Source organism: Apostichopus japonicus, chromosome 14 (genome assembly GCF_037975245.1).
Source record: "Apostichopus japonicus isolate 1M-3 chromosome 14, ASM3797524v1, whole genome shotgun sequence".
NCBI classification, from domain to species: domain Eukaryota; kingdom Metazoa; phylum Echinodermata; class Holothuroidea; order Aspidochirotida; family Stichopodidae; genus Apostichopus; species Apostichopus japonicus.
This window is the reverse complement of record NC_092574.1, coordinates 27785704-27808497: the sequence shown is the minus strand read 5'-3', so window position 1 is coordinate 27808497 and position 22794 is coordinate 27785704. Positions and strand designations below refer to the sequence as shown.

Sequence of the window (22794 nt, the reverse complement as noted above, 5' to 3'; positions counted from 1 at the left end):
TGGTTTGTCTTGCCATCCTTGTTTCAAATTTCATAGAAATGTATTCTCGTAGACCTAGCAAAACATTTAAACTGACACAGTTCCGTTGGAAGTGTGTCACGGGTGGTATTAAAAGTCATTGGTGGTTTAACATGCTGGCGTATGACGACTTTTTGCCAAATATGCGCTAAGCTCACTATACGAACTCGGATCTGGGCTGTGCCTAATTAGTTAGTTATTTAAATTATTAATAATGGCGTATGAGGAAATCGCCAATATTGTGGTACGGCTCCCAGGACGGCAAGTCGAGAAACTCACATGCAGTCGCGGCGGATAGCTTCCTTCGCCTATATGTCCGGAGACATTTTGGGACATCGTTCCTACAGGCCAGGGGTGGGCAACTACGGCCCGCGGGCCACATGCGGCCCGCCAGTGATTTTTTACATCATCACAAAAAACGAACTAGCTGCCTAGAATATATCTGCACTTATGATGCTGTCAGGTAGGTCTATTATCACCATTAATTATCAATTGGAATGTATTAACATTATGTTTTTTTGAATACAGATTAGTACACACACCTATTTCTTGAACGTCCTCGGAAGCAAAGGTTTGAAATCAACAGCAGGTCGTTGGTTAGGTGCGGCCCTGTCAATCTTTCGCTTCTAAAATCTGGCCCATTCATTCAAAAAGGTAGCCCACCCCTGCTGGGGTCATTCCTTGACCGACTTGGTGCAATATAATGTGCCCATTTCGAAGTAAATTTATTCACAGATTGTTAGTTGTCATGGGTTCGAACAATTGAGGGGTATTTTATCCTGAAACATATGGCAAAATGGGGCTGGGGTTCCAGTTCGCCGCATCATTTGTCAACTTGCACTGGGTTCTAATGTTCATGTCAATTGGAATCACTAACAAAAGAAATAATCCACCAAAAATGAAGGCCGCATGAACTTTATTGCAGATTTCCTGAGTGACGAATTTGTAATTTTCACCTGAAATCACGCAACTAGATGGCTCCTATCCAGCCTGGCAAGTGCCATCTCCAGCGATCTGGCAGGTATTGAAATCTGAAATTTTCTTGGTATACGCTGCGCGCCAACCGATGGTGGCGCTCCGCTTAGATAGTACTTACGGCCGGAATACTCGAATCGATTACGTCCCCCCCCCCCCCACGTTTCAAATCGGATTGACGCCCCTGCATTCAATACTGGCATATTTTCAGAAAAAAACTAAAGATTATAAAGAAGTTATACCAATATTTAAGAAGGGAGACACTAGTGACTATGAGGATTATCGCCATTTATCTTTGCTATCATCTTTTTCTAACATTATTGAACGCCTTATTTTTAATCGTATTTTTAGCTTTCTTAGCGGATACGATATTTTGTGTAAAGAACAGTGTGGTTTTCGCCCTGACCATTCACCTGAACTTGCTTTGGTAGATGCTATCGACAAACTGTATACTGTAATTGACCATAATAAAACATGTATTGGCGTCTTCCTTGATCTTTCAAAAGCTTTTGACACTATCGACCACAACATTTTATTGAACAACCTTCTATGGTATCTGAGGAACCACGCTTAACTGGCTAGACAGCTATTTTTCTAATCGTTATCACTATACCTCATATAAGAACTCAAAATCTGAACTTGCTAAAATACAAGGATCTATTTTGGGCCCCTTATTATTCATTATATATATCAATGACATTTGCCAAGTCTCTAAAATTGCAAACATTACATTAGTTGCTGACGATACTCATTTTTTCTCCATTCTGATAATTTAGACACACTACAAAGTACTGTTTCTAATGAATTAAGTAAATTCTATGATGGTTCACTGCTAATAAACTATCTATTAACTTTGAAAAAACTAAGTTTATTGCTTTCAACACTGATAGAAAATTTCATTGAGATAAAGACATAAAAATGAACGGTAAAATTATTAATCTTGTAACTACTTCGAAGTTGTTAGGTGTTGATATTGACTGTAATTTTTCATGGCGCAACCACGTATCATCGATCTGTAACAAAGTCGCAAGAAATATTGGAATACTCTCTACATTGAAGCATTTCTTCCCACATAATATACTTACAATGATTTATCAAACTCTGATCTTACCACACTTAACATACTGTACAATTATTTGGTCTGTGACACACAATGTGAATCTTGATCACCTTAGCAAACACCAAAATGTATACCTATTCGTCACATTACCAATTCTGCACTCCGGGAACACACTAGTCCGCTGTTCAAGAAACTAAACTTGCTTAAACTCGATGATATCATCTATATGAAGCTTGCGGCTTTTGCTTACAAATCATGGAATGGTTTAGTGCCGGAATATGTCCACAGTTTTATTCAACAAAACTTTTTATAACAATTAAACGAGACATACTTATAATGCACATCGTAATTTTTACCGTACTACTAGTATAGGCACCTATAGCTTTCGTAACCGTATAATTAAAACATGGAATTTCCTTTCAGATAATATATAGACCAAAAAGTCGTTGAGTTTATTTAAGAAGTATTTAAGAAAAGACATCATCACAACATTCTAATAAGGTCCTTATGTTATATTTATATTTACATTTACATTTACATTTATATTTATATTTATATTTATATTTATATTTATATATACATACATACATACATATATATATATACATACATATACATACATATATATATATACATACATATACATACATATATATATATATACATACATATACATACATATACATATATATATATATATATATATATATATATATATATATACATGTATAGCTAATTTCTTTATTAACTAGGACAATGTTATCCTGTCTAGTTGTTACTCCTTAAAGTATCTGTATCATTATGCTCATTCAACTTGTATTATATTTTTCTTTCTTCTTTTTACCAGGGAGTCTTCTACTTTGTTAAACCAATTCAGGGTTTACAGAAGACTTCCTTTCACATTGTATACTTTTGTGATAAAACAAATAAATTAAACAAACAAAATACAAAAACATATCGCCTGGTTTAATGAATTTTTCCTACTTGTTGACAAGCAGAAAATGGCTAAAAAACAATTTTTAGGTTTATTGACCTTTGACCTATGACGTCATCAAGCACACATGCACGCGCTTACAGGTTGCATACGCCCATTAAAAGCCCCATTGACTTACACACTAAATCACAAAAGTAATGTGGTCTCTACGTCTAGATAGAAGTTTGCACTAGCTTAACGCTATACCCATCACCGGATAGCTGACAAGTTGGCCTTTCATGGCACCATCAATTTTCCGTATCATGACCATGTAGATTTTTTGCTATCCGAGCCGGAAGTTTCGTCACTTGTAAACAAACCTCTTCACTCAGTGGTAAACAAATTTCCTACGCTGCTCCCGGGAGGCCTAAAGGGGTCTAAAAAAGTCACAGATCATGATTGATAACAGGTCAAAAACGATGTTCTCCTGCTGCTTTTTGGCACTGTTCCTCAGGAAGGGGATGGACATAGGCTCTAATAGGAGTATGCCACCTACATAGTCAGGTACCTACCCACCAAGTTTGAACTTGATAGGATAAAGCGTCTAGGAATTCCCGACACCTTTTGTTCACTCACACTCTCATCCACACGTACATGCATTCTACTTATTTCTGAGGGGTGAAGTACAATATCTCATCTCTCTATAAATTACATGTAGGGAGATGAGATACTACAATCTTGAATCCCTAATGCATTACCTATTATCCAAATTACCGAACGATTGCTTTTTTAATCTCCCGAACGTAAATGAAGTATTTGTTTCTAGGTATTTAAGTACTATAGACACTACTAAAGCTACAGGTATCGATGGAATAAGTGCTTACATTCTTCAACTTTGTGCGCCCTGTATATTACCAAGTGTTACGCATATCCGATATGGTTATTTCCCAACTCGATGGAAACTAGCAAAATCTGTACCGATTAATTAAAGCGGATCAAGGCCGGATTTAAGTAGAGTTCCTTTGAAGAGAAAAGGGAACTCTAGATGTAAATATAACTGTAGAACATTCCCTGTCCATTGTTACTATTATAACATTCTCGTAAAACATGTTCTCAAAGCCCGAATGATTATTTAGAAATATTAAAACTACTGAGAGTCGCACAATATTTAAGGTGGAGGGGCTATAGTATCTAATACCCCCCCCCCCCCCAATATATGGTACGTGGCATAGGTTTTTTGTGTGGCTATAAATAGAAAATAATGCGTGAGATTATTTATCCAAATCATATTTGGCGGTAGCTAAAACTTCATCCAACACATGCTGCATGAGGTAAATGACTCTTCGTGGTCGTTTCTGTGACCTGTGACCGTATAGCATGTTGTCACCCATGATTGTTATCATAATGTCTGTACATCTCTTGTGTGTGAGTGTAAGTACGTATAATCCTATATGATCCACATCGATATGGGTTAACTGGGTTTCCATTTGGCCTGTTACCTACACGATTCCTAACCGCAGGCGCGTAGCCAAGGGGGGGGGGGTGAATGGGGAGACCGCCCCTCGACCATATTTTTTATGATATGGAAGTTTTATAGTAGCTGTTATAAGAGGTTTTAATATTTGTACACCAATAAATTAACTGTGTCTGAATTTTCGAAAATTCCCTGACCAACATTCTTCATCATACTTCCCTCTACCCGTGCAATTTTGACCGGTCTGTGAGGGGTTGAAGGGGGTTTTTCTATAAGGTTGTCCATAGATGAAATTTTGTGCAACATTATGGGTATGTTTTGAAGTGAATTCATTATTCAAATTCTGAACAAATAATAGGCTAAAAACCTTGAAAAGTGGGGTTGACGGTTATTGTGGGCCGTTACGTAGTATTACCTACAAAAGCAATGATCCACAGGAGTTGCGATGAGGTCGAACATGATGTGTGACTGGTGACAATCTTGAAAAAGGTTATGGATGGAAAAAAAAAACTTTTGGGAAAAACTTGGTTCTCAGGCAAAAGTGTACATCTGGTTGGTCATTTTCAAGCCCGAGAAGTGCCATTTCCGGTGATCGGGTACGTGCTATCAAAACCAGAAATTTTTATTGTACGCTGCGCGCCAACCAATAGTGGCGCTCCACTTTGATAGTTACTTGCGCCGCACGGGTTAGAAAATCCTACGCGCCTGCGCCCAAGCAAATGTCCCTCCACCCCCAATATTTGAAACAAATCGCCGCCCCTGGCTGCAACCATAAACCGTTTAAAAGTTTCCATGAAAGTTATTATGCGACCCTTTTTATTGTCTTGTTGTTGCTTAACTCTCCATCTGCTTGTTTATGTTATTTGTGTTCTTACTGTATATTTGTTCGTCAACTTTTATATGCTTTTAGTTCGTTTTCTTTGTACATATTGCTCATTTACTGTCATACTAATGACTTTGGACACAATAGTCGCTCCATATAACATAAAAAAAACCTGCCGTCAAAATCATAAAAAATTAAAGTAGGCGTACCCATGCGTCGAACACAGACATGTACCGAATCAGTTCTGTCGTGAATTTGTGTGTGATCTTCAACACAGGTCTACATCGCAGTTCTGTCGAATTTTGTGGATCGTCAACTTCAAACACACTGAGAGGTCAACTTCAAGTTCAAAATGTTTCGTGAATCTAGGCCTAGTCACACCGCTGTGTATCAAGCTTGGCTAGTTAAGACTCTCACTATGTGTGGTCGTGGTTCTTGATTCTCGCAATGAACACATTTCTTTTCCCAGGCCTAAAATTAGGCTTTCTTCTTGTTGTTGTGTCGTCTCAAGAATTAACACGGTTTATTCCTTCATGGGCGCCTTTGAGCCTGACACGAGCTCAGAATCGTATGAATCTAGAGTTAAATGGTGCAGCCCAATGCCACGCTACTGAAAAAGTCGTCGACATGAAGGTAGGCCTAACTAACCAATTCGAGCTGATATTATCATTCACAGCAATTCTAGTTAGACTGTTGAAAAATGTGATAATTTTTTCTGAAAGAGATATAATACCACCCTGGTTGTACAAATATTTTCAGGAGGGTGTTTTGCCTTATTTTGAAATGAAAAATCCTCAAATTTTGAGATTTTTACCAAAAAAACGTTTTTGCCTGTTTTGATGTTCCACATGTTTTGAGCATGGGTATTGTACTTCAAGTTCAAGGTCATTCAATTCAATACTGTGCAGTTTTTAATGTCATACAAACAAATTACTATTTGCAATGTACTTGTCTGCTTCTGGTCAACAAAAAAGTACAGAAATCGAATATTTTGACAGTTTCATAAGTTGACCTATTACTCCACAAGACAATATTTTTGAAGCCTAATTTTTTATATTCCTGTTCGATGGGATAAACTCTATATGCACCTGTATTAGAAAGGTAGTAGGATGTTTAATTGCTGAGAAATGAGACCTCAAAAGTCAAGAAAATGCCATGGTTGCGACAAATTGCGGAATTTCAAAGTGTGATAAATCGGCCAATTGTGGAGCAATATACTGTACAACTGAAATTTTCAGAACATGCTTATTTCATGATGTTCCAAATTTATACAATAAATTTGGGGATTTTTCAAAGATGTGGAATTACAACATCATTCCAAAATTTGGTGATTTGATATGGAATGATCCATTTCTCGATCCAAAGGGAAACATTAAATTGATATAGAACCTTCTTAGACCTGGAAAGGTCAAGTAGAACTTTCCTCCAATAAACAAGTTCACGGTAACCGTCGCCATCTTGCTCACGGTGCACGTCGTTGACCACGCGAACTCATCTGCTTAGTGACCGTCACTAACGTGCATGAATTACGTAAGGCTACGGATTATACTTACAGGGAACTTGCGTTGGAGAAATTTACTTCGAAATATTAATCTGATCGTTGTAGATCTTGATTGATATTTTAACGACATATACCGGTAAATATTATTAAGAATAAGGTTCCAAGGCACACAAGAAAACTCGAGTAGGACCATATAACGGGCTAAGCTGCCTAGCCTAGTCTGTTGAATATACTGGGTAGCGCATGTATAGTGTAGGTGTAGTAAGTTCATGCTGTGGAACGCCAATGGTCATGAGAAGCTGATGAAGTCAAATATATGGCAATAGGGATTTCGCTGGAATGCAAGGGCGCAGCCACTGGGGGGGGGGGGCGGGGGTCGTAACCCCCCAACTTTTGGGAAGTTCTCCATACATAATACATACACAAAACGTTTCTCATGACTGCCTTGCCCCCCCCCCCCCAACTTTCAGCCAGTGGTTGCACCCTTGCTGGAATGTACTTGTTAGGGCCGGCGGTCAGGGGCGGGGAGTGGGGGAATAACGTTTCGTTCCTGGGAATAGTTCAAACACCTATACAATACACAGTCGTTTGTCACTTGCCTAGACCCTGCCCGCGGGCAGCCCGGGGATTTAAAAAGTTCCAAGCCTCCACGGTCTGGTGAGGCATCGGCGGGTTTTGTTTAGGGGAGGGAAGTGGGGGGTGGGACAGAAACCCGACATGCACCCCAATATTGATGTTGTATTTTTCACGCACCTACATTATTTAAAGACTCATTGGTCATGCAAACATGCCTCCTCCTTCCTGGGGTTGTCGTTGATGCATGGGACTTTTTTCAATATGTTGGGCAATATGTCTGCGAACAGGCCTTGGACCGGCCCCTCAACCGTTTTCAACACGGGCCTTTCTGGGTCGCCATTTTGCCGTAAGGGTGTAAGAACTTTTTGAACAAGTAAAAGGCAGAAAGGCCCATGGGCTGAATGTCAAAAATAATATTTGTTTTTTTTTAGTACTTCTATTTACAGTAGATGAGGAAGTCGGGCTTCATAGTTCGGGGCCCGATAATGTCAGGCCCCACGCGCTGCCGAGTCAAACCACAGAGTTATATTGATAACAGTAACTTTGGAAATCCTGAAGCTATGCAAACTACTAGTACTCACCATAGACATCTAGGCTACATCCACAGCCTCATCAGGAAATGGTTGGCAGAAACCTGCGAATGAAATGAGATTTTTCGGGAAATAAGTGTTTGAAATGTGGACACTTAACAAGTTAGCTAGGCTGTCTCGCTGAGTGGCATCGATCGCCAGGCTGATGAAGTTTCATTCATCCCAGATATTATTCATTTATATCTTCCGTTAGGCCTACATTTGATGGTTTGAGGTAACATTATTTGATATCCACTCAGGTAACCCCTCCCACTCCCCCTCCCCAATACAATACATGAGAGTACAGTAGCCTACCATCCGCTAGTCGAAAAGATTGTCCGAGCGCACGAGCAGTATTCATCGCAGTGCATTGACTGTACTGCAGATTGCGGAGGTGCAATTTCGCAGAACTGGTTATGCACCGTGTACAAAATGGCCGCGGTTTCCGTGATAGTGTTTATTGCCAGAGTAGTTAATTTGAAATCAGTGTTTGCTGGCAATGTAACTCTGTGGAATGCCCTTTTGTTAATTATATTTCAATGCACAAAATGATCATCACAATATAGATTATACTGTAAGGGGAATAAGTAGACTTTGATAATAAATCCAGGTTAGTCTATGTGTCCTGATGATCACCTGTGTTTATGGAGGTCAAACATTGAACATACTGCATACCCAGTGCTAACAAAGCACGTTACAGTAGCAACTGCAATGAATCATAATTTTTCTGTTTGGATTTCTACTTTAAATTACAGTAGTGTCCATATTTCGTTTGATACTTTTCACCAGCTTGATCACTTTGATTTTACAAACGATGAAACCTTCAAGCTACGCTATTTCATCTCGAACAAGTATTCATCAGTTTCCAATCCACCAATATTCTTCTACACTGGAAATGAAGGTGACATTGTTCTATTCTGCAACAACAGTGTAAGTAGTGTATATCCTCCGCATTTAACTAACAACAGTGTAAGTAAAGAGTATTCTCCATATATACTAACAATATTGTAAGTTATGTATCCTCTGTAACTAATTTGGTGAAAGTACAGTGTATCATCTAGCAACAGTGTTCACTGTATCACTACTGTACATAACAACAGTGTGAGAACTGTGTATCATATAGATATAGCTTGCAACAAAGTATCCTCTATCACTAGCAAACTTGTGCAAGCACAGTGTATCCACTGTAGAACTAACAAGAGTGTGAGCACAGTGTATCCTCTGTATATCTATCAATAGTGTGAGTACAGTATATCCTCTGTAGAACTAACAACAGTTTGAGTACAACTAACAAGAGTGTGAGTACAGTGTATCCTATGTACAACTAACAACAGTGTGAGTATACCATATCCTATGTACAACCACCATCAGTGTGAGAACAGTGTATCCTATGTACAACTAACAACAGTGTGTACAGCTTCCTATGTACAACTAACAACAGTCTGATACTTACATGCTCTGTATAAAATAACAAGAGTGTGAGTACAGTGTAGCATTTGTATAACTAACAACAGTGTGAGTACAGTATATCCTCTGTATAACTTAACAGTGAGTACAGTATATCCTCTGTATAACTTAACAGTGTGAGTACAGTATATCCTCTGTATAACTTAACAGTGTGAGTACAGTATATCCTCTGTATAACTTAACAGTGTGAGTACAGTATATGCTCTGTATAACTTAACAGTGTGAGTACAGTATATCCTCTGTATAGTGTATCCTGTCTATCCTTAATATAACTACGGTCTTGCAATTAGCCTTTGTAACAACCTAGTGAATAACTTTTAGACATATGGACTATACAGCAGTTTTAGGTATCAATGCAATAGTTTCTGTGTGTTAGTACGTATATGATGCCATTGGCTTATGAACATAATCACTCATAAATTAAAAGATGGATTAACTTCATACATTGTCTGGACACAAACTCTACTGTTTTTCCTAGATGTCAATTTTTTCTTTTGAGAAAGTCATTTGAGGTCACCGTATGAACACAAAGACTCCAACATTAAACCTTGAATGTATGGAATGCCAAAAGGACCACAGGTGGCGCTACTACTCTAAACAGGAGGTGCTACTACCCTAAACAGGAGGTGCTACTACCCTAAACAGGGGGTGCTACTACTCCTATTAGGAGGTGCTACTACTCCTATTAGGAGGTGCTACTACTCTAAACAGGAGATGCTACTACTCTAAACAGGAGGTGCTACTACTCTAAACAGGAGGTGTTACTACTCCTAAGTGACGATGCTGCTGTAAAAAGGTGGCGCTGCTACTCTAAATAGGCGATGCTACTGCTACTACAGGCGGCGATGCTACTGTAAATTAGTGGCGCTACTACCCTAAACGGAAGGTGCTACTACTCCAAATTGGAGACGCTACTACCCTGTATCCAAGGCGTGTTTCCAAGGCGTGTTTCCAAAACAATATGCATAGAGGGGGTTATCATGAAGGTCAACCTCCACGCCGCGTGTGGTTATTGCGTAATCAAACCACATTTTTAACAAAGCTATTATTCCCCACAGGAAACTCTCGCGAGTTCGATCAGCGGTTAAACTCCTTTAAATATAGAAAGAAACTGCAGAGTGAAGTTTCTGTCGCTGATATACATTTATTGACATGAAAGGGGATAATAGTTTATATGCACTGATCTTTAATGAATACAATAAACCAATTTAAAAAAAAGGAGGTGAAGGGAGGGGTAATCAACTTGAAAAAGCAAGCTATCCTTATACTGACTGTGTAAAAATATGGAAATGTTCGAAGTGCATATACTGAGTAATTATCCTGGTTTATTTACTGTTGGCATATGGTGTCTCTCTCTCTCTCTCTGCTTTGACAAATTGCTAAAAGTTTCCATGTGATAGCTTCGAAGAGTTAATCGGCCACAAATAGACCCGCAAAGTAGTTAATGTGTTTTTAGGGACGTACAGGTTTGCGACAAGGAAGGGTGGTGTCATCTCTTTGTGACAACATATACCAAATTGATTGCTCGGTTACCTCAGTGTAGTTGTTATTATTATTCAAAGAAACCTGTCATCGGTTGAACCGTGGAAGTATTGATCAGACTTCCATGGTAGAACCAATGAGTTACGTATCAATTCCTTGGTAAAAATAAAGTTTTCTGTCAACCCATTATTGTTACTCATTGTGGCACGGTTGCAAACATGTCCGTAAGGAAAAGGTGTATCACCATGTAAACATTAGGGAAGCAGGATACTTCGCCCAACAACCATTTCGTCCAACTGCCATTTAGCCCAACCGCCATTTCGCCCAACCTTACCATTTTGCCCAACCAGCCTGGTCATTTCGCCCAACCAGCCTGGTCATTTCGCCCAACCAGCCTGGTCATTTCGCCCAACCAGCCTGGTCATTTCGCCCAACCAGCCTGGTCATTTGGCCCAACCAGCCTGGTCATTTCGCCCAACCTTGATTAAATATGATACGTCAAAAGGAAACGTAAGGGAATTGTTAACGTTACAGGATACGAACCAAATAGGAAACTTGAGGTTTGATAGGTTTTTATGAAGACCGATTCCCCTGTGTTTGTATAATAATATAACTTCCATTGTATGCGTAAACGCCTAAAGTAGTGTAATCCTCCCATTATACCCGAAATAACTGCTTAGACTTCGATCGATATCGAGCGGACCTCCCTTTTTTTGTTACCTATTACGAAGTAACCTAACCCAAAATAAATCAAATTGAACTAGTGGAATAGAAAAAGTAATATTATTCTGACTGAATATTAGTAAAAATATGGTTGGGCGAAATGACTATGATGGTTGGGCGAAATGACCATGCTGGTTGGGCGAAATGACCAGGCTGGTTGGGCGAAATGACCAGGCTGGTTGGGCGAAATGGCAGTTGGGCGAAATGGTTGTTGGGCGAAGTGACTAGAAAGCAACATTAGTATGATTTATTTTGTGTTGGGGGAATGGGGGTTCTTTACTCTGTGACTCTTGTTTCAGGTTTAAATATGTGCATGAGCCATTAACTAAAATAAGTATGAAAGACTGTCATACTTAAAAGTTTTGTATTGTGTCATTTATAGTGTATCTATATACTGTCATCCTGTTTGGACAGGGAGCAAGTAACAGCTCCTTGGTTTCACCACGCCAAGTTTATTACGTTCCTCGAACACAATCTACCTTACAAGATTGTATGGGTTAGGTAAATTGTAATCATGGTAACTCTGGCATTAAACTTCAATAAACGTTATAGCCTACCCACGCCCCGGTCATGGGCACATAATTCCAAAGGTGGGGACTAAATTCCAATCGCTCTCCCCGAATGATTTGTTGAGGTATAGACCTTAAGGACACGCTGTGACTATGGGTTTCATGAATGTATATTTTCCTGCGGAGTGCTCTCGGAAGAATTTTACACAGTTCGGGCTTCAAATGTATGTTTAGCCTAAATCAAATTAGGTAAATAATTAGGTTTATATATACACAAGGTTGTGTATGTTGAAACTTTAAATTTTGAAGAAACAAAATTCAAAAGTTGTTGTTTGTTTTTACGGTTTCCCCGAAAGCCCCCCCCCCCGACGACTAAAACGTTACCCTTCGGACAGACTATGGAGGTATGGCCCCCTGCCCCCTCTCCTTTCATACGCCATGGATCAGCCCTTAAATGGTATTCTACGCCGAAATAGACAGGTATCTCTTTCTGAATAATAATTTGAAGAGGGCACATTAAGGAGAGAACATACCTTCTTATTAATGCGTAAAAAAGAATAATTAGTTACTATTGTAAAATAATGCACTGGTCATCCAGCCTCTGAAAAGATCATGCTAGGATCGAAACGTCAGGCCCCATTTACTTTGAAGCATTAGCTACTATACTACCGAACACAGCCTCGCCCCATCATTATAAGATACATGTACGTAGAACATATTTCGTTCGATCAATCGGGAAACCTTTGCCTCTTTGGATTGAAAACGATGTATTTTTGCACAATTAATATATTACTAGATGTGATTGTACAAATGGTTGATTCCTACTACACGGTTATTTAGCATCTAGAATTAACTGTCCTGAGCCTGTTTGAGTTACATTTAAGGAAATAAAAAATCACTGACCACAAAGTTCGGCATTCAAATCTTTCTTTTGTAGTTGCAAATCGCGACGTCTCCTCTTAGTCGTTGTTACACTTATGTCCAACATTTCAGCCATTTGTTGATTTGTAAAACCCATCTCTACGTATTCGCGTATCTTCTCGTCCACGTTGAACGACATTCTTTGTAATTATAGTATGGATTCTTTTTCGCGTAAACTGTTTGAATTTTCCCACAATTTTATATCGAAACTAACGTTTCATATGGTAGTAACCGTTGATACTCTCATTCTGTACAGACATGAATATGTATATGTAGGAAAACTGAAGAGTGACCTTCGCTGACCCCGTGTGCAAATTGTTTTGGAAACACGCCTTGGAAACACGCCCTGGTTACAGGGTAGTAGCACCTTCCGTTTAGGGTAGTAGCGCCACTAATTTACAGTAGCATCGCCGCCTGTAGTAGCAGCAGCATCGCCTATTTAGAGTAGCAGTGCCACCTTTTTACAGCAGCATCGTCACTTAGGACTAGTAGCACCTCCTGTTTAGAGTAGTAGCACCTCCTGTTTAGAGTAGTAGCATCTCCTGTTTAGAGTAGTAGTACCTCCTGTTTAGAGTAGTAGCATCTCCTAATAAGAGTAGTAGCATCTCCTGTTTAGAGTAGTAGCATCTCCTGTTTAGAGTAGTAGCATCTCCTAATAAGAGTAGTAGCATCTCCTGTTTAGAGTAGTAGCATCTCCTGTTTAGAGTAGTAGTACCTCCTGTTTAGAGTAGTAGCATCTCCTAATAAGAGTAGTAGCATCTCCTGTTTAGAGTAGTAGTACCTCCTAATAGGAGTAGTAGCACCCCCAGTTCAGGGTAGTAGCACCTCCTGTTTAGGGTAGTAGCACCTCCTGTTTAGAGTAGTAGCGCCACCTGTGGTCCTTTTGGCGTTCCATATGAATGAACTTCACACTTTTGATTCACCTTAGCCAGTACAATGACTGCATGATGTAAAGTACAGTAACATTAAAATCTCATCAAATAAAGGTCAAAGTTTGAAAACATTGCAATTCCTTCCCTCATGTGACTGATGGACATCAATGCAGATATTTCTTCACCAAAATATGTATGATATCTTCTTGAAATAACTATTTTTAGATAGCACTGGATACAGTGGAAAATTTATTTAAATTTAAAGTATTTAAAGTGTTTCAGCAATATGTTTGAAGTAACTTTTTTTTTGTGAGGGACGGACATCAATACATATGACAAGTTAATAACATTGCAAATGTTTCACAATATTTAATAGTTTATTAAAACTTGAATATATTCCTAATATATTTGAGCAATTATGTAACAGGAATAATATTTCTTAACTTCATTCGTAACCACAAAGTTAGAATTGTGAGGGATATGCACAAGTGTTGCGTGAGGGACGGACAATTGCTGTGTGAGGGACCGGGTCAAACGCACAGTGCCTACAAATGTACCGTGCAATGTAACATGCAAGCTGAACCAAGAACTGAGCTGCACCTAAGTTATTAGTCACAGTTATAGTAATCTGAGTATTAAGAATATCTACCTAAATATTCTGTTTGATGAATGGGATGAACCTAACATGTTTAGTTTGGACAACTAATAGGCTTTTTGATTCCTTGCCCGAAGGCTCAAGGAATCTATGCAATAGTGATTGTGTGTGTATGTACATGGGTGTGGGTGCGTGTGTTTGTTTTTCTATCTGACCGAGGACTTGAACAAAAGAATTTCAGGTCCTCGGTTGTGATTTCTGAAGAATCACCACTTCCTTGGAAGAATTCTATTGTATAGGGTATTGTTATGGTTAGGGTACGTGGATTTGAACAATGGAAAATACAATGGGGTCCTCGGTCTGAATGTAATACAAACATGTGTGTGTGTGTGACAACACGATAACTCAACAATGGCAAGTTGGATTGAAGTCGTAGTTGGTACATAGATGCGCCACACTGAGTAGATGAACCCTATTGATTTTGGTGCTCATCACAAGAATATTAATGAGGTCACATGGTCAAATGTACACATTTTCAGAATTGAATCATGTACTGAACTTTGTGTGAAAATGTTGGTAGATAGCTGGTACATGATAATGTATGCGCAATGATATTATGCACATTTATTAGGGGCAGGGCAGGGCTTGAGTTGATTTTAGCTAAAAATAGCTTGAAAACATGGTAAGTTAACATATTTAGTAGTTAGGTCCACAGTCAGTGAAAGAACCTTGCTGATCCACTTAATTATCAATGACAAAAGCTTGGGATTATAATCTCAATTGGCAAGGAATCACAATAAGCCACTGGCTTTCTGGTTATATTACAAATGGGAGAAAAAAGCATGAGGGATGGACAGTCTAATTTATTTAACAAATTTATTGTATTTCTTTATTGAATGTGTGATTGTGAAGTGTCAATTGATAGAAATGAAAGGAAAACTAAATCCATTTTGTTCCTGTGACGGACGGACAGATTTCTGGTGTGCCACTTTTGTTATGTCCCTGTTCCATGTGCTGGATCATATAATTTCTATTTAAGTTTAAACATTAATTGGTATTTTATTCATTTTCCCATGTTATATGTTAAAAGAAGAATCCCACTTTATTCTCAAAACTTTACAGTTCAGTTTATATTTAAGGACAACCAGTGTCAGTCCGTCATTCTTAGATCTTATCAATCTGAATTCAAGCTTGTAATATGCCTTTTCAATTTCCTTTTCTCTTTTTTTTAAATTAGTTAAATATGGAGACTACAATGTTGGGCATTAACATAAATATGTTAACCAATTTAATTTGCATACTACTGTACTTTGATTGAAGTATGTTTTTCATCCTGGCTATATTTATATTCTACAGCCTATTGTGTCACACTCATATAAGATTATCCATGTGTAGCATCATCGAAACCACACTGCAGTTTTGCTGTCTGGTTGAAAGTCTCCATCTCAGAATATTAAAGTTCCTAATTGATTTTAAAATGTTTTGCCATAGGGTCTGCTGTGGGATATGGCTCCAGAATTTGAGGCCGTCGTTGTTTTTGCAGAGCATCGGTATTATGGAAAATCACTACCCTTTGGCAATGACTCTTTCAAGGTGAGATCACTGGTTCTTTGCCATTTAGGCTAAAGGAATCAGGAATCAATGTGATGGTGATATTATCTGCATGTGGGTGTACAGCACAGTGTTACAGGCCCCTAAGTAATCTCAATAATTTGTATGATTTTTGCAACAATTAGTTGTATTATAAATCAATATCATAGAATATTATAAATTAATCTAAGAATCATAGTGTAGAACTGCCTGGTGTGTGTGCATATCTGGTGTGTGCAGAATATTTGGAAAAGTTGAGAAGCTTCTAGAAGAGTTAGAACATTTGAGAACAATGTAGAACATCTCAACAGTACACATTGGAACAAGCTAGAACATTGGAGTGCCGCCAAGGGGACATCCCCTGTGCTATTTTTAGAACACTAGGTGAGGATTTCCTGGAAAGGTGAAGTGACCTTTTGGGTTGGTTGAACTGAGCTGGAGCTACTGTAAGATGCTTCTAGAATGGATGGACATTTCAAGATCTTTCTGGACTTGTGAAAAGGCTATATAAGCACCTGATAATTTGAGATCGAGAGTTTTAACCATCTTGGCTCCAGGAGTTTAATAACCTCTCGCTCAAGTGAATCCCACAATTCCAGTGTGAGTAAATACTCACTTAGTTTGACAGTAAAGTTATAGCTGTCTTTTTATTAGTGGATTTGCTACAAGTTTACCGGCTTCGAAGTCGCCCATCGTTGTGTAGCCGTCTTCGGTTCTGTGCCAGTCAGCACTAATTATTGTGGCCTCTGAGTTACCCAAGGACAGGAATCCAAGGATAAACAAGCTGCAAGCACAACTTGGACATTCATTAGTAGTCGACCTCCGAAGTGGAAGTCATCAAGTTGGGAGCTGGATTTCTTCAATATTGGACATTCGTCCGTCTACAAGTTTCGCTGGAATATTCGTCAGGACCTTTTGTCACTGCGCTCGCGTCGCGGCACACACCAGGTCGTGAGTAAATTATAGTATAACTTATTAAATCTGTTTTAGTGTAAACTGCTTAGATATTGATAAATGATCTTTGTTTGATTTTAACTACCTTGAACACACAATTAAATAAATACTTATTGTTATATTTAAAGTTAAATTTTACAGTGTGCTGTTTAGTCATTTGAGTTGTGAAACCAAGGGGAGGTGTATTCTGGCCTTGATCGAGTTGATCGTAACAACAGAAACACCTTGCAAAGCTTGCATGCACTTTATATACATGGTACTGTATGTAGTAGATACCTGTAGTATGTGCACTGCTGTTTTCATTATTGGTGAAGTTCAAAAGTCATTAGGGTACGGTTTTGTCATAAGGAATACAAGAACTTCACAGTAACACTTTTTACATTTAGTTAAGAGTTTTACCTCCATGAGTACACAAACTTCACAGTAAAACCTGTTTGTTAGGTGAAAGTGTTGGCAGTTATACCATAGTGATACTTTGTATTGTATGGCATGTGAACACTAACCAAAGTCCCATAGAGATCCTTGTTAATGAATTTTACATCATCTGTAGCTTGTGGTCTTGTGCTTGCTCACATATGTAGTAGAGTAATAGATTTCAGCATTACTTGCTGTGTTGCACTACTGTACTTTGTCCTTTCCAACTGAGTGTATGTCTAGTGAAAGTGATCTGATGCAACTTGTAGGACTACGGATTGAAAAATGAAAATAGTATCCCTTCAAAGAATATTTCCAATAAGTAATGTAACCCCAGGTTTGATGCTGACACCCAGGGGACAGTTGTCTTTCTGGAGGAGGAGGGAGCAGGTTGATCGAAGTAAGTAGGACCACTCACCTGCACCAAGACACTGTATCAGGCACATAATAATGCACCTCATGACATAAATGACTCATGTCAAATGAGCAAACAGAATTGAAGTACACAAGTTTTTTGTATATGTTCTGGCAATTAATGTAGTTATGATTAGAATCCAGCAAAAGCAAAACTGGTGAAGAAGCTGAATAATGACATTCACTAAAATACAAACTTAAAATTGGCTTGCCAATACAGTAGTTGGAATATCAAAACTACAATGGGGTTCACTCCTCCCTCCAGGCCAAGTCTGGAAAATTTAGTGATGTAGTGCCAGAAAATGAGCTCATGTACTAAGAGGTAGGCAGAAGTAGGCTGAACTGTAAAAAATGTGCATAGTTTCGTTTTGTGACAACCATCAAGGGAGGGAAAGAAAATTTGGTGATAGGATATTAACTGTTCTGGAAAACAATATTTTTGTTCACTATTACATATGGTGCACATGAACATTAAGATATCAAAGGCCATAGTTTTTGGATTTTGATTATTATATAAAAGTGTTAATAGTAGTTGCACAAATTTCAAAAGTGTGGGGGAGGGGCAATTCCAGTTATCTCATACTGAGCAGTTGAACTTTTGTGGAATATCTGTAGGTAGATAAATGATTTTTAAGAAAGGGTGGTGTGACTGTGGAGTTGCCAAATGTGACTCCCATGTAGTGGGGAGGGGATATGGTGGACCTCCCCCAAAAGTGTCAAATCCAATGTTGAATGTTGCATTCAAGGCATTTTAAGACAAAATCATATATGTAATATGATTATGTAAAGATTGTCCTAATGTTAAAATACATTTGAAATTTTAAAAATGTTCCCGACAGTACAGTATGTTTTTCCCCTGACTAACAATATATTGTCGGTGACTGTGTCGGTGACTGTGTCGGATTTGACCCAATCGCTGTCTAGGAATCCCTGTACTACCCCACATTAAACAAACATAACTTATTTTTGCATTTTGGTTTCCATGAAGAACTGGCATGAGCTCAATCTACGCTCTCAGGACTCAATTGTGAGCAGAGTATGCCGTATATGTGTGGAATAATGAATGTCTCTCGAAGAGTCACTAGGGAGATATTTCACTAAAGTTGCTTCTCACTTTGAATGTATAAATGACTTCCTTCAATTTTTCATGACTTTCTGTCAATTGGCGGTCATACATAACACTCAGTCGTTGCTTGCCCACCACGCAGGCCAGAGCAGAAAGGGGTGTACCCTGCAGGCCTCCTGTGAAAGGAACAGTAAAATCGGAACAGGAAATTTGCAATTGATATGTTGATATATTTTCAAGAATAAGTGGAGCAACAAAGAGGCTACCAAGTATGGCATGCGCACTGAACATACATGCCTTTCCATCTCCCCACCCTATTGGTGCATAAAAATCATTGCAGTTGCTTTGCTGCTGATAGCATAATAGAGGGCACCCTTCTATTCATGTCTTTTGAAAACGATTATTAAAGCCTTCACAATTGATTGACCAAAACAGCAGAGATTAAAAACCTGATGTTTGTTATGAAGTGTTGAACATGCTAAATACCCTCATCTGGATCAAATTTGGACACCCTGTACCATATCTAAATATAGGATTAAAGTTTTCTTGCAGGAAATATCGCACTTGAGAGGGTAACATGTTCATGCACTTCAAATATCTGACTGGGTTGAATGTAAGCAAAATTCACTGAAGAAACAGGCCATATTAATTAAGAAGACTGCCAACCTTCTATGGAAGTAAGAGAGAGTGCATGCATGAAAGTATTTCTCCAGCGGATCAGGGTAATAAACAAATTATTAAATCTCAGTTAAATAAAAACATTCCTACCTTAAAAGGAGTAGGGTGGTGGAAGGAACCAAGGTGAGTGAGGATTTTGCTGTATAATTGAGGGGTCATAATCCAGTAATTTGCTTTTGCCACCCTAGTACTGCCTAGTAGTTAGCTATCACTTTGCAATGAATTTGTCAGTCAATATACTGTAACATTCTGCACACTAAGTGCTTAAGAGAAGAAGAAATACATGTTAGCCTTCCACATGTAGTTTGACATGAGCAGAATAAAGGTAGTTAAAGTAGATTACAGGTCCATGAATACAGGCACTCTATTATAATGTACCTAACACAATTAGTGGACAAAATGCTAGGCCTAGACAGCACTATCAAGGCATCTGCTTATGACATCAGCTAATAGGCAACTATTTTAAAGCATTCACCTAAAATTCAATAAGTATTAGTGATGCTTCTGTGCCTCTCATTGCTACCATTTAGGTAAGGCAGGAATTAATTACAGTTTCTAGGCTGGGAAAACCACATTTCATGTATTTTGAATGAACTTACTCCAAATTTAGTTGCTATCCTTAGAACAAAACGTCATGTACATTGGTTAACCTTGCTTAGCAAGCTTTGTGAAACTAGTGTCAACCGCACACATCCATATAGGGCCCAGTTTATAGTCCGTAAATGCTAATCGTTGTTAGGGGCTGAACCTTCAAAAACATTCAAAATAACTAAGCATGAATAAATAGCTCACTTTGTGCTAATAGGACCCTACCAGAGTCCATCTTGGCAATTTCAGGCCTAAAAGTCAAAATTTTGCCCTAAATATTCATTTTTGACCACAGCAATTACTATGGCGTGAAATATCAATTACTGCACTTTACCCAATTAAACCATTTACATGCTGTTTTCCAGCCAAATTGAGAAAATACAATTTTGCCTATAAAACGTGTCGCACCACATTTAATTGCTCCAATTTACTTACACACTAAACTCTTCACTTTCTAACTCACTTCACAACCCATCTGCCAGCTGTCGCTGCGGAATCTTCTTGTTGCACCCAAAATTTTCTAAAATACATTAAATCACCTTCTGTCCTCCAAATTTGTAGACCACCAGTACTTAGTTTACTTCATCTTCTTCAGCATTCAGCATTAAATATAATGATAATGACTCATGAAATGCCAAAACATAACTACAGTAGGTCACTTTAGGGCTATTTTCCCACGGTTAACCTATTAGGCGGACATGCACTACTCTAATTGTGGTGGGATAACTATAGATTGAGAAAGAAATATGCTTCCATTGGCAGAACTGATATCTACTACGCAGGGTTAGGGTTAGACAGGTATAACAAGCAATTGCCTGGGAAGGAGGTAAAATTGTGCATGGAGGTGTGTAGCTTAGTGTGTGGGCAATATAGGGAAGTGTATGGTTGTTGACAAGGCAGCTAGTGGTGCGATCGGTGTATATATAAATCTGCACCGACTATGGCAATTAGGAGACACATCAAAATACAGACCAACCTTGTAGCACTCAACTCTTACAGTTCTCCTTTAGTGTTTAACCTACAACAACCAATGTCATACCTATCCCATTCCTGGTAAAGCTTCACAAACAATTGAATCAGATAGCTAAGTAGTACAGTTTTGGTTACTAGCCATAGGCAGGCAAGTAAACTATGCAGTCAAGTTTGTTTGTGTGCGTGTGCGTGTGTATGTGACACTTGCTCATAAACATTGTAACTCAAACAGTTTACGGCACATTAATGTCATACTTGGGTATGTGGATCTGTCTTGCTGCATACAAAACATTGTGTAAAATTCAAAGGTCAACAGAGGTCATATTGTCAAATCCTTTAAACATAATTACTCAAAGAGTACATCTTTGTTGAACTTCATATATCGTATGTAGATCCAGTTTGGTGAGTACAAGAACCTTATTGAAAATGGTGGTCAAAGGTCATTTGCCATCAACATAAGTCAAAGTCTGAAAATCTTGTTAACGTGATAGATAGCTCAAAAAGGACATCTTTGTTGAAGTTCATACTTTGTATGTAGTTCCTGCTTGGTGAGTGCAAGAACCCTAGTGAAATTGGTAGAGGTCAACTTCTGTACAGTGTAGTTTTGTGAAAGGGCCAAATTGTCCACAATATGTAGCTGGACAGGACATCAAATCTGCTTCAAAAAGTTGTTACTCTTGTCTCAGTGCTTAATTTATACACACTCAAATGGCCCTTATCAGTTTTCTCAATCTCTGCTTCAAGTGGCCTCCAGGTTTATATCTCAAATGGTCCCAAAATTGGCTCAGGGAGTCAACATGTTATGTCAAATGGTCTCAAAGTTGGCCTTTTTCTCTGTGTGTTAAACTAGGTGATATGGCTTATGACAGTAAGTTAACAATGTCATTTTCTCTTTTGCATTAATAACAATTATTAAAGGGGTGGCTGGTGGTAGAACTGCTTTGCCAGCTCAAAATTGGTACAAGAAAATGTCCATGTGCCCATAAATAGAACATCTGTGTGTCTGTATTCCCCCTAAGTAGGAAGACTGTTCTCTCTGTATAGTGAACAAATTGAAATATAATGTCTACATTGTAAAAATGCATATCACTGAATTAATTGGTTGATGCCCACCAGTGAGTGCTACAAATAAGAGTTGGAAATCTGCAATCTTTTCTGGTCCTCACTTAAATTCTTGGACTAATTATAATAGGCCATCAGCTGAAGCTCAAAATGTGGCTGTAAAATCAGTTTCGTTCCAGCAACCCCGGGTCTAGACTTTTAATGCATTTTTGGGTAGTTTAATACATCACAAACATTATATCAAAAGTTCTCCAAAAAATTTCCTGCAGTATTTTTGTAACGCACCCTTGAAATTGGGTATGTTATGTAGACATTACGTGCTACGATGCTATGTATTAGGAACACATGTGCTAACGTTAGATTTGGTACAGTGGTGCATACTTTTCTTATATGTTTAATTACGACTGATATATTTTTTTTGTATAATAGTTGGGTCAGGGTTACAAGAATGGTGGAAGAGGATTCTGGTCTAAGGGTCAGTGAGGGTTGTTTTCAGGCATCACAAGTTGTGCCCTCCCCCCCCCTCCATTTTCGCCAAAATGGTAAAAAATCACATTTTCAACTTTGAAATATGAAAT

The 22794-nt window shown here is 38.5% G+C and overlaps 1 protein-coding gene across 2 annotated transcripts in view; it reads left to right on the top strand.

Annotated features, from left to right (window-relative positions):
- The first annotated feature begins 5581 nt into the window (after positions 1 to 5581).
- The window catches only part of LOC139980111 (lysosomal Pro-X carboxypeptidase-like), a 44472-nt gene continuing 27259 nt past the window's right edge, over positions 5582 to 22794 (top strand). Inside the window, exons 1-3 of one of the 2 annotated variants that reach the window (XM_071991502.1) lie at positions 5587 to 5896; positions 8699 to 8839; positions 15970 to 16071. In XM_071991502.1, the coding sequence (XP_071847603.1) occupies positions 5711 to 5896; positions 8699 to 8839; positions 15970 to 16071 (429 nt within the window). In that variant the 5' untranslated portion in view covers positions 5587 to 5710. Of the gene's footprint in view, positions 5897 to 8698; positions 8840 to 15969; positions 16072 to 22794 lie in introns of both variants that reach the window. The other variant, XM_071991503.1, reaches the window with a different exon arrangement.